Source organism: Peromyscus maniculatus, chromosome 8 (genome assembly GCF_049852395.1).
Source record: "Peromyscus maniculatus bairdii isolate BWxNUB_F1_BW_parent chromosome 8, HU_Pman_BW_mat_3.1, whole genome shotgun sequence".
Classification (NCBI taxonomy): Eukaryota; Metazoa; Chordata; class Mammalia; order Rodentia; family Cricetidae; genus Peromyscus; species Peromyscus maniculatus.
In genome coordinates this window covers 56079149-56091830 of record NC_134859.1, presented here as the reverse complement: position 1 = coordinate 56091830, position 12682 = coordinate 56079149, and the positions used below count along the sequence as shown (strand labels likewise).

At 40.9% G+C, this 12682-nt stretch overlaps 1 protein-coding gene across 9 annotated transcripts in view; it reads left to right on the top strand.

Annotated features, from left to right (window-relative positions):
- The window catches only part of LOC102915530 (NACHT, LRR and PYD domains-containing protein 1a-like), an 88966-nt gene that overhangs the window by 44014 nt on the left and 32270 nt on the right, over window positions 1-12682 (top strand). For all 9 annotated transcript variants that reach the window (XR_013041722.1, XM_076542787.1, XM_076542793.1 and 6 more), the window contains one exon: window positions 7123-8797. Coding sequence is in view for 8 of the 9 variants with exons in the window: in XM_076542787.1 (XP_076398902.1) it covers window positions 7123-8797 (1675 nt within the window). In the remaining variant the exon portion in view is untranslated. The remainder of the gene's footprint in view (window positions 1-7122; window positions 8798-12682) is intronic.

Genomic DNA, 12682 nt, shown 5'->3' with positions numbered 1-12682 from the left:
TTTTGATTTGTGCAGGTATACCCATGATTGCCATAACTTCTAGCAAATGAGTAATTACAGAATCAGCTTTTTCAGAACTCAAAGAAGTTGCCCATTGAAATCCTGAGTAAGCATCGATGGTGTGGTGTACATATTTCAATTTTCCAAATTCTGCAAAGTGAAACATGTCCATCTGCCAGATTTCATTTCTCTGAGTACCCTTTGGGTTACATCCTGCTGGTAATGGCGTTTCATTGTAGAAGGAACAAGTAGGACATTTCTTTACTATTTCTTTGGCTTGTTGCCAGGTTATGGAAAAATCCTTTTTTAAACCTTTACTATTGACATGATGTTTTTTTTATGAAATTCTGAGGCCTCCAGCACATTTCCTATCAATAATTTATCAATCTCATCATTGCCTTATGCTAGAGGGCCTGGCAGACCAGTATGGGATCGAATGTGAGTTATATATAAAGGATGACTCCTTTTCCTGATTGTATCTTGTAATTGAATAAATAGTGAAGTTAATTCTGAAGCATCAGGGATAAATTATGCAGTCTCAATATGTAATACCACTCTTTCAGCATACTGAGAGTCAGTTACTATGTTGAGAGGTTCTGAAAAATCCATTAATACCAACAGAATAGCATACAATTCTGGTTTTTGAACTGAATTATATGGACTTTGAACCACTTTACTTAAATTTTCTGATTTGTAACCTGCCTTTCCTTGTTTATTGGCATCTATATAAAATGTACAAACTCCAGACATAGGTTTTTGGCATACAATTCGAGGCAAGATCCAATCAGCTCTCTTTATAAGATCAATTCTATCGCTTTTGGGATATTTGTTGTTAATTTCTCCCAAAAATTACTGCAAGCTCCTGGCCAAGGTTGACTTTCTGTCCATAATTTTTCAATGTCCTCCTTAGTTAAAGGTACGACAATTTCTGCTGGGTCTATGCCTGCTAATTGACGAAGTCTCAACTTTCCTTTCCAAATCAAGTCAGAGATTTTTTCCCCATAAGTTTTTAATTTTTTTATTTGGTTTATTTGGTAAAAATATCCATTTAAATATAATATCTTCCCTCTGCATTAATATTCCAGTAGGAGAACGCCTAGAAGGTAAAATAACCAAAATGCAATCCAGCTTTGGATCAATACGATCCACGTGCCCTTCATGTACTTTCTTTTCTACCAAGGCCAATTCTTTCTCAGCTTCAGGTGATAATTCTCTTGGACTATTTAAGTCCTTGTCACCTTCTAAGGTTTTGAACAAATTATTCAGTTCATCATTTTTTACCCCAACAATAGTTCGTAGATGAGAAATATCTCCAAATAGTCTTTGAAAGTCATTAAGAGTCTGTAGTCTATCTCTCCTAATTTGCACCTTTTGGGGTCTAATTTTTTGTAGCTCTATTTTATATCCTAAATAATTAATAGAATCTCCTCTTTGTATCTTTTCTGGAGCAATTTGTAATCCCCAGCAAGGCAAAATTTTCTTTACTTCTTCAAACATTCTTTCTAAAGTATCTGCATTTGAGTCAGCTAGTAAAATATCGTCCATATAATGATAAATTATAGATTTAGGAAATTTTTTACGTATCACTTCCAATGGCTGTTGTATAAAATATTGGCACAGAGTTGGGCTATTCAACATTCCCTGTGGGAGGACCCTCCATTGAAATCTTTTCACCGGTTGAGAATTATTATAAGTAGGCACTGTAAAAGCAAATCTTTCTCTGTCTTTTTCTTGTAAGGGTATTGAAAAGAAACAGTCTTTTAAATCAATAACTATGAGAGGCCATCCTTTTGGTAACAGAGTAGGCAAAGGCATCCCAGATTGTAGAGAGCCCATTGGCTGAATTACTTTGTTGATTGCTCTAAGGTTACCATTCTCCATTTACCAGATTTCTTTTTAATAACAAATACAGGAGAATTCCAAGGGCTTATTGATTCTTCAATATGCTGAGCATTTAACTGTTCTTCTACCAGCTCTTCTAAAGCCTGGAGTATCTCTGTTGTTAAAGGCCATTGCTGAACCCATACAGGCTTGTCTTTTAACCATTTTAAAGGTAGAGCTGTTGGTGTCTTTGGAAGATCATCAGTTATTGTGCCCTGTTCTTGTATAATATGGATGGCTGGTGACCACTCATTAGAACAATATCTTCTAATATTTCTCTCAGAAACATGTGCTAGTTTATGATTTGTTTCTGAGATTGGAGGGATGTTAATCTGAGTATTCCATTGTTGCAACAAGTCTTGACCCCACAGGTTCATAGCTATGTTAGCCACATATGGTTTTAATTTTCCTCTCTGTCCTTCTGGACCTATACATTCGAGCCATCTTGCACTCTGTTTCATTTGAGATAATGTCCCAATTCCTAACAGTTGAACGTTTACATCCTGAAGAGGCCAAGTTGGATGCCAAAATTCTGGTGTAATTATGGTAACGTCCACACCTGTGTCTACCAGACCAGACAACAAAACACCATTTATTTTTATTGTTAATTTTTGTCTTTGTTCATTAATAGAAGTTTGCCAAAAAAATTTTCTTTATGTTTTCTCCTAAATTTTCTATTCTCTCTGTTTCATCATCCTGACCAGCATGATTTATTCCAATAGGCATTTGGTTATTTAATCGCTCTGAGCAGGGGTTTCCTCTATGGCTACAGGAAAGGTTTGAACTGGGTTTGCTATGGGGGCCTGTATGTGGCCCCTCTGGAAGTTTCCCGAAGACTGAGGCAAAGGATTACCTTGTCTGTCCTTTGTTGATCTACATTCGTTGGTCCAGTGTTTTCCCTTACCACACCTTCTGCATACTCCAGAAGGAAGGGGCATTCTGTTGCCATTGTTCCTTGAAGAAACATTGTTTCTAGGAATGACCTGTTTACAGTCCCTTTTCAAATGTCCTTGCTTTCCACATCCAAAACATCTAACATTCCTCAAACCTTTTGAAATTTCTTCTCCTACCCACATATCATCATGCTCATGAACCTCAACATTAACCGTGTCTCTAATCCAATTTTCCAAAGGTGCAGATCTTGCCTTTAATGGCCTGATTATTCTTTTGCATGCTGCATTCACATTCTTGAAGGCCAAAGATCCAAGTATTACCTTACTAGCTTCTGAATCCAAGACCATTCTCTTTATTGCTGAAGCCAGTCTTTGTAAAAAAAAAAAAAAAAAAAAAAAAAATCTGTGAAAGATTCTTTTGAGCCTTTCATAACCTTTGTAAATGACTCAGTTTTTTTCCTGGTTCCTCAACTCTGTTCCATGCATTCAAGGCTGCCATTCGACATAAAATTAGGGTTTGGACATCATATAAACATTGTGTTTGTACTAAAACATATTGGCCTTCTCCAATAAGCTGATCCTGGCAAACTTGTATTCCTTTGTCCCTCCATTGTTTTTCTATGTTTTTAGCTTCATCCTTGAACCAAGTTAGAAATTGAAGCCTCTGGCTGGATTCCAGAACAGCTTGTACAAGGTCCCGCCAGTCCTGTGGTACAATCCTATTATATGTTGATCAAGAGTTTAACATTTGCTTTACATATGGGGAATGCATGCCATAAGATACTATTGCCTCCTTAAACCTTTTTAAATCCAACATTTCAATTGGTGCCCAAATATTTTGTGTAGTCATTTGATCAGGCATCTGCTGTACGGTTACAGGATAAATTAAGGGTGACTGTGTAAAAACAGGCTTGCTTTCTGTAACCTTATGATCCAAACTTGAAACAACTTCACTATTAATTTCTTCTGTCTGAATTTTTACAGGTTTAACAAGTTTTTCTAAAGCTGTCATCCTGGCACTTAAATTGACTAGGTTTTTAAATTGTAAAATGAGGATAAGCATAGTGATAAACTGCATAATTCCAACAATACTAATATTTTCATATAGTTGTTCCATTGTCAGACTGCCTAAAAATTCAAACAAAACCCAATTTTCTTCCAATGTACACATAAAACCCATTTTCTTTTTTTTTAATTTATTTTATTTTATTTTATTTTACAATACCATTCAGTTCTACATATCAGCCACGGGTTCCCCTATTCTCCCACCTTCCCACCCCCTCCCCTTATCCCCAGCCCACCCCCCATTCCCACCTCCTCCAGGGCAAATCCTCCCCCGAGGACTGCGATCAACCTGGTAGACTCAATCCAGGCAGGTCCAGGCCCTTCCTCCCAGACTGAGCCAAGTGTCCCTTCATAAGCTCCAGGTTTCAAACAGCCTACTCATACAATGAGCACAGGACATGGTCCTACTGCCTAGTTGCCTCCCAAACTGATCAAGCCAATCAACTGTCTCACCTATTCAGAGGGCCTGATCAAGCTGGGGGCCCCTCAGCCTTTGGTTCACAGTTCATGTGTTTCCATTCATTTGGCTATTTTTTTCAATAATTGAGTAAAACCGAAATTTATTATAAGCCACAGTCGTCCTAGGGACCTCCATACTATATATATAGCCTCCAAGGTTCTATGGGTTGTGGTCTGATTGTTCTTTATTTTATATCTAGAATCCACTTATGAGTGAGTACATACCATGACTGTCTTTCTGGGTTTGGGTTACCTCACTCAGGATGATTTTTTCTAGTTCCATCCATTTGCCTGCAAATTTCATGCTTGAATTGTTTTTCTCTGCTGAGTAGTACTGCATTGTGTATATGTACCACATTTTTTTCCATCCATTCTTCCATTGACGGGCATCTAGGTTGTTTCTAGGTTCTGGCTATTACAAATAGTGCTGCTATGAACATAGCTGAGCATGTATCTTTATGGTATGAATCAGCATTCCTTGGGTATATGCCCAAGAGTGGGATGGCTGGGTCTTGAGGAAGTTCGATTCCTAATTTTCTGAGAAACCACCATACTGATTTCCACAGTGGTTGTACAAGTTTACATTCCCACCAACAGTGGAAGAGTGTTCCCTTTGCTCCACATCCTCTCCAACATTGACTGTCATTGGTGTTTTTGATCGTAGCCATTCTGACAGGTGTAAGGTGGTATCTCAGCGTCGTTTTGATTTGCATTTCTCTGATGATTAAGGATGTTGAGCATTTCTTTAAATGTCTTTCAGCCATTTGTGATTCTTGTTTTGTGAATTCTCTGTTTAGCTCTTTAGCCCATTTTTTAATTGGACTGTGATGGAGTACCACAGTGTAAACACAGCATGTGCATGGTGTCCTGGGATCCAAAATTCTAGTCCACATGCGTCTGCTGATAGCTCTTTAACTTCTGAACCATCTTGCTGCCCAGTTGCTTTTGATGTGTGACAGAACTGAAGAGGATTTATATGTGTACCTGGTAACACATACATTCCAGCTGGAAGATTTTAGAGAGCATCGCCTAGGAAGAACTGAGCCATCCTTTTACACCTGGGGCAGACATGGCCTGAGCCAGGCAGACCTTGGCCACAGACATGAGTGGCCAGCCTGGTGCACTCAGTTAGATGTCGTCCTACAGAAGACAATGAAAGCAGATCTGTAGATTCTGATCTCAGAGGCAAGTTGGCCCCTGAAGCTAGTCTCTCAAGGGCTAATTGTATGAACTGATGCTACACTCTGTACCCTAACCAAATTTTCTTCAGCACCTTGGCCAAGGCATGACAGGCAGCTGCCTTGTATTTTGGGCAACCAGAAGGTACTGAGGTATGAACTTGGGTTCTGGTCCATGGAGCATCCTCCTATCTGCCTTATATTGAGTCCCTTCTAAAGATGCTAAGATGGGATTTGTGGTCAGGTCCAGAAGTGAAGAGAGGACTCCTTAGGTACACTGGTTGGAGGAAGGGAGAGTAGGGAAGGAGGGAGGAAGCCAGCAAAGTGTTCGTGGTGAACGGTGGGGCAGGTGACATCAAGAGCAAGTATGTTAGTTGTTGTCAATTGCCAGGACAGGAAACAGAGACTGGGTAACATTTGTTATTGTTGTTATTGTTGTTTGTTTGATTGATTGAAAGGTTGACTGACTGACTGATTAATTGATTGGTTGGTTGGTTGGTTGGTTGGTTGGTTGGTTGGTTGGTTGGTTGACAGATTGATGATTGTAAGTTAGGAAGTTTCCAAACTCACCATATGAAAAAGCTAGCCCTGATCTCCTGATTCTCCTGCCTCTATCTTCTGAGTGATGAATTACAGGACTACACCACCATGCTCAGTGGTGTTTGGGTTTTTGTTGTATGTTTGTTTAGAACATGTATATTAAAGTGTAGTTCTGGAGATGGGAAGTCCTAGTAGAGACTATGACTGCTCAGCTTAAGAAAAAACATTATATAGGCAAGTCAGTACCTTCAAGAGAGAAAGGGAACCGCTTCCCTCAAAAGCTTGCCCTTTCCTAAAAAAAGAAAGTATTGATCAATTAATACGGGACCTGCCCCCATGTCTCCAAACATTCACACTAGATCCTTTTCCCCGTACTGCTACACTGGCAACTGAGTTTCAGTGGGGACAAAAAAAACATCCAAACAGTAGCCACAAACAAGGTTTCTTGTTACCAATTATCTCTGGAAGGCAGTAAAAAATAAGCCGGGGACTGCCAGTTTTGGGGACAAGGACAAGTCCATGTCCTGAATATAAACTCTAAGGCATCCTAAGACCATCCCAACAGACCAAGAATCTCAGAACTTACAGAATAATGTTGTCAGCACTGCAATGGTGGAGGCCAATGAGATCTGTCAGGAGCAGACATTGACTCCACTGTCTGTAATCTCCCCCAATAGTCCATGACTTCGTACAGTAGAGACCACAGCCCCCAAATTACAGGTGGGAAGACTGAGCTCAGTGGAGCTACTAGATTATACCATAGATTGAATGAAGACAAAGTTGTGTGTGTGAATTCACCCTTTATTCTCAGCCCTAGGAGCAAATCAGGCACAGAGTAAGACATTTATAAATATCTGGTGTGTAGATGAAGGTCTTGCAGCATATTATAGGTCAAGTGGAGACTTTAAGTAGAACCTTCTACTCTAAAGCTCCCATTCTTTGCTCTGCATTGTTCAGAATATCCCACTGCCCACAGAAAGTCTGTTGTACAGCTTAGACAGATGCCTAAGCATGTCCAGTTGTTGAAGAATGAAAAGAAGGAAGAAAGGAATGAAAGAATAAACTACTGTGTGCACCTATGCTCCATCTTTCTCTCCCTTATTTAGGAATCACTTCAGAAGAACATCAAAATGAAAGAAGAGAGAATCTTGACCAAACCGAATCCTTGGAAACAGAGGATTTGCTCCAAAATTTCACACAGCTACTACTTCTACAAAAATCTTGCCCAAGAGGCTGGGAGAGTCTGGTTAGGGAAAGCTGGCATGAATGTGTAGCAGAAGAGAGAGGACATCTGATTGAGATCCAAGACTTATTTCGCTCAAGCCCAGATACCCAGAAGAGGCCTAAATTAGTCGTGGTAGAAGGGGTTGCTGGGATTGGGAAGTCAATGCTGGCCAGGAAGATGAAGAGAGCATGGGAGGAAGGCCAGCTCTACAGGGATCACTTCCAGCATGTCTTCTACTTCAGCTGCAGAGAGCTGGCCCAGTGCGAGAAGCTGAGTCTGGCTGAGCTCATAGCAAAAGACCAGACTGCACCCAGAGCTCCCATTAGGAAGATCCTGTCTCACCCTGAGAAGCTGCTCTTCATCCTGGATGGCATAGATGAGCCAGCATGGGTCTTGGAGGAGCAGAATCCTGAGCTCTGTCTGCACTGGAGCCAGCCACAGCCTGTGCACACACTGCTGGGCAGTTTGTTCGGGAAATCCTTACTTCCTGGGGCTTCCTTGCTGCTCACAGCTCGAACCATAGATCTCCAGAAGTTCATTCCTTCCTTGGAGCAGCCACATTGGGTGGAAGTCCTGGGCTTCTCTGAGTCTGGACGGAAGGAATATATCTACAAATATTTCACAAAGCAAAGAGAAGCAATTACAGCTTATAGCTTGGTTGACTCAAACCCAGTGCTCTCAACACTGTGTCTGGTGCCCTGGGTATCCTGGCTGGTCTGCACTTGCCTGAAGCAGCAGATGGAGCAGGGGAGAGACCTCTCACTGACCTCACAGACAACCACAGCTCTCTGCCTGAAATACCTTTTCCAGACTCTCCCAGACAGTGCCCTGGGAACCCAGCTCAGAAGACTCTGCTCACTGGCTGCTGAGGGCATCTGCAAAAGAAGGACTCTGTTCCGTGAGATAGATCTCCAGGAGCAAGGGTTATCTGAGGATGTCATTGACACTTTCCTGGAGATTGGTGTCCTTCAAAAGCAGCCCAGCTCTCCGAGATACAGCTTTGCCCACTTGTGTCTCCAAGAGTTCTTTGCAGCAATGTCCTGCATCTTGGGAAATAATGAGGAGCAATGTGGTGATATGGAAAACTACAGAATTGTGGAAACACTGGTAGAAGTGTATGGAAGACAAAACCTGTTTGAGGTGCCCACCATACACTTCCTATTTGGCCTTTTAAGTGAACAAGGGGTAAATGCAATGGGGAAGATCTTAACTACCCGTTTGCCTCTGTACACCTTGTGGGAAATGCTGGATAAAGCCAGAGCATTGCCCCAGTACCAACATCTCTATTCTCTGGGGTTGTTTCATTGTTTTTATGAGACTCAGAATGAAGAGTTCCTGACACAGGTGATGCACAATATTCAAGAAAAAAAGGCGTGTGATCCGACAGATATGACACACCCAGTGTTCCAGACAAATGTGAAGCACCTGGTGGTCCAGACAGATGTGGAGCTCATGGTGGTCACTTTCTGCATTAAGTACAGCCACCATGTGAAGAGGCTTCAGCTGAATTGGGATGGACATCGGGGACCAACCCTGACAGCCCCCAGGATGGTTCTGTGAGTATCCAGACACAGCCCTCTCTCTCCAGCTGCTCCCATGAGCACACATGTTCTGAGCACCAGCAGCACTCTTAGCTGGTTCCAAGGCAGCAGGATACAGGTCACCAGTGACATCTAATTGCTGAATCTGGCCACCTTTCTCTATTTGCCACTTTGTGCCTGACTATGCAATGAGGCTAGGAGCGTTTATCTTACCCTCTGCCTCGGTGAGGGCCACACACCTTCTCTGATTCAAATCTTCTTCACCCTTCACAAGGTAAAATGGCCCACAATGACTGATTCTCTCTTACCATGCTTTCTCTTTGAGAAACTGCTCGTTCAGCTCCTGCAGGCACCATCCTCCCTCCCCCATGACTGTGACCTTGGCCATGAGGTCTTCACCCATCACCTCAGAATGCACATGTGTAAGAGTCCCTGTTTTCTCTGCCCAGATGATTTTCTTTTATGTGTCAATGAAGGCAGCATGGCCCTGGTACTCAGTCTGAAGATTTCCTGCCAATCCCAGCAGCAAGAAAAGACTTCCCCTTCCAGGGTCCCTTTTCACTGTGCTGTATTGGTGACTCAGTATCAGGGTGTATCTCTCTCCCCTCTAGATGACTCACACCATCAATATTCAGTAAGCACTCATTTTATGACAGGAGGAAAAATCCAGTTGCTGCTATGGGGGCCTCAGAATTGGAGCTAAGGCAGTCAAGTGCACTAGTTACATAGGGTGTGACTTTCGCATTGATCAGGCACACACCAGGTATCAGGGAAGGGAATGCTCACTCAAGTGGACCAGAAAGGGAGAGATTCTCGGGTGAACAAATGTTTTTCTTTGAGTCTTCTGTTTTTACACGTTGAAGTTTTTCTCTGGATAACCTGAGCTGGACATACTGCCTAAGTTTGAAATCCCATCATTCAGAAGGCTAAAACAGGGAGATTTCTAGAGTTCTGGCTTTGACACCAATCTAAACAACTCAGTAAAAGCCCACATGAAAAGTAAATGACTTAAAAATAGTGGAGCAACTGTTAGAGAACAGGAAGAGGAGAGGAGATAAAATGGGTCAGAGAGCACAAAGATGATCAAACTGTGTTACACACATATGGGAAGTTGTCTCAGTGACTCATTTTCTATGATTGGGATGACCTAATTAAACTGACTTTATTATTATTATTATTATATTATTATTATTATTAAACATACTTGTTGTATAAGAGTGAGGATGTATCAATTATCAAAACAAATTAAATTAGTACCAATCAGAATTCCATTTCTCAGAGAGGACAGCATTAAGAATTGGGTTAACTGAGCTTGTTCATGCACACCTGTCATCCCAAACTCAGAAGGCTGAGGCAAGAAGGTCAGAAGACCTAGTCCAGCCTAGGCTACATAGTGTGACACTGTCTCAAAATATTAATGGCTAAGGATGGAACTCATTGATAGAGAGATTGCCTAGTGTGTTGGTTAATTTTCTGTTGCTGTGATAAAAAACATCATGGCCAAGACAACTTATAGAAGAGTTTATTTGGGCTTATGGTCCAGAGGGATCAGGGTTCATCATGACAGAGGGAAAGGATGTTACTGGAGCAGCAGCTGAGAGCTCATTTCTTGAACCACAAACAAAAAGCAGAAGGAGTGTCCTGGGAATGGCTCAAGACTTTGTTGTCTTAAAGTCTGTCCCCTGCAACATACTTCCTTCCACAAAGCCACACCTCCCTGTTGGACCCCAAAGTTTAGGGTCTCAAGTGGGTGCCCCAAGAACCCAGACTCCAGTCCAGTTGATGCAATAGCAGGAGGATTTATTAAGCTTCTGTACAGAAGGGCAAACTCTGCTCCCAAGAGCACGAGTCACATCTTACTGCAGCCCCATAAGGGCTTTTAAAGGAAAAACCCACAAGATTACAATTTCCATATAATGTCATTTAGATTGATTTATGTCTAGAAGCTAATTTTATAAAATAATTGTCTGGTTACAGAGTGATCACAGAGGGGGATACAGTTATGTCAGTGTGCACATTTTTCTTGAAACCTCAAGGGGGGGCATCAGGAACGGAGTGGAGTTTACATACAGGTCATGGAGGTCCTCCCTGGAACATTTGCAATTTTCCCAGTCACAGTTGAGCACATCTCTTAATAGAAATCTCTTTACATTGTTATATTGTTACAGAGGTGATTGAGTAGTGGCTGAGTCAGGTTGCCCTTGGAACTAGATTTTTAGTTTCTCATTTCCTGGTGCTTGAGGTTTCTCTTTTCCTGAGGCTTGGGGGTGTAAGCCTGAAGGGCTAGGGTCTTTCACTCCCAAGCACTCTTAAATACCAATCGAGGACAAAGCATTCAAATGTTGTGACTCTTGGTTACATCTCATTCAAAATACTTCATTTAGGAATCCCAAGATCCCATTTTCTACACAGCATGAAGTAGAGAATTGGGGAATATCTATTAATCTTTGTGTGTGTGTGTGTGTGTGTGTGTGTGTGTGTGTGTATTTCTACAATATAACTGAGATATGCTGTGTCTGTTATCTTATATTCATGTTTATTTTCTTACAGAATTAATAAAAATATTGGTTTTTCTCTGTCCCACACCAAAGGGCTCTTTTGATATGGGACATAAGAATCTCTCAACCTTTTTTTTCTAGGAAATATGTTTGGGTTTAGAGAAGGAGTGAGCCAATTTTATCTTTAAAGCCAGCTTGATATATTTGGGAATTTGTACATAGTTTTTTATACTACTTCTTGTTGGGTGAGGGCGCTGTATTTTTATAGGGACATAAAGAAAATTTTAGGATTATGGGGTAGTCTGTGAGGCTGTATTGTCTGAGTCAGATGTCTTGAAACCATTTTGGATATTGGATCATCTGGGCCATGGTGTTATCGGAGACCTTTTAGGGGGTCTTGGCTGGTCAAACCTGATGTATCTTAATCTGGAACAAGTCCATAACCTATTTTTTTGTGGAAATAAAAGCAGAGCCTCCTTTTTAAAGCAACATATCTTTAGATCCAAGTTTTGAAGTTAAGGTATCTTTAAAATATACATATTGGTTTAACTCAGCAGCTTTTATAATCAAATGTTTTTTGAAGTTAAAATTTTTAAAGACAACATAATCCAGATTTTCTGTGTAATATCTATCTTTACATGGCTTATTTTTTATAGTATCTTTATAGTCTCTTTAAAGTCTTTATTTTTTAAAACTATCTTTTTTATATACCTGTATTTTTTTCTTTTAAGTTTATGTACATTTTTACATATATTGTAAACTATTTTATCTGAATCTGTCTTATTGTGAACCTAATGTTTTCAACTGCAGTAGCTAGCTAGTATTGAAGCAGAAGTCTTGGCTATTAGCTCTACCCAACTTAGTTTTTTAACATGGTAGAGATAATTTACCACCAGTGCTGGGAGCCATGGTGACCACCAATTTTGGGAAGCAGTGGGTCTATGTTTTTATCCAGCAGTGTGTAGTCAAGAAACCTCTTTTTTTTTTTTTGGTCTGTATTAGCAAAGGCTAAATCTATCATGTAGTATAATGTGTGGCTTGGAGATGCCTCTGTACCATAGCAGGAATCCGCCATGCTGCATTTAAGCCCACACACCACTGTGAACCTGACATTCTGTAGCTCAAGCCCACATGTTGTGGTGTTTAGCTGCCCGTATGAGACATGAAGCAGGAACCTGGTTTTGGCTGTGTTTAGAATTGTTTATTAAATATTTTTAGGTTTTAGGTGGAAACTCCCAAACTCCGTTGGGCACCATTTGTAGTTGAAGTTATCCTGTTCCTGTCCGGTTCCCGCGGCCCTCAGACCCAAGCAAACATACAGAGACTTATATTATTTACAAACTGTATGGCCTAATGGCTCAGACTTCTTGCTAGCTGTTTATATCTTAAATTAACCCATTTC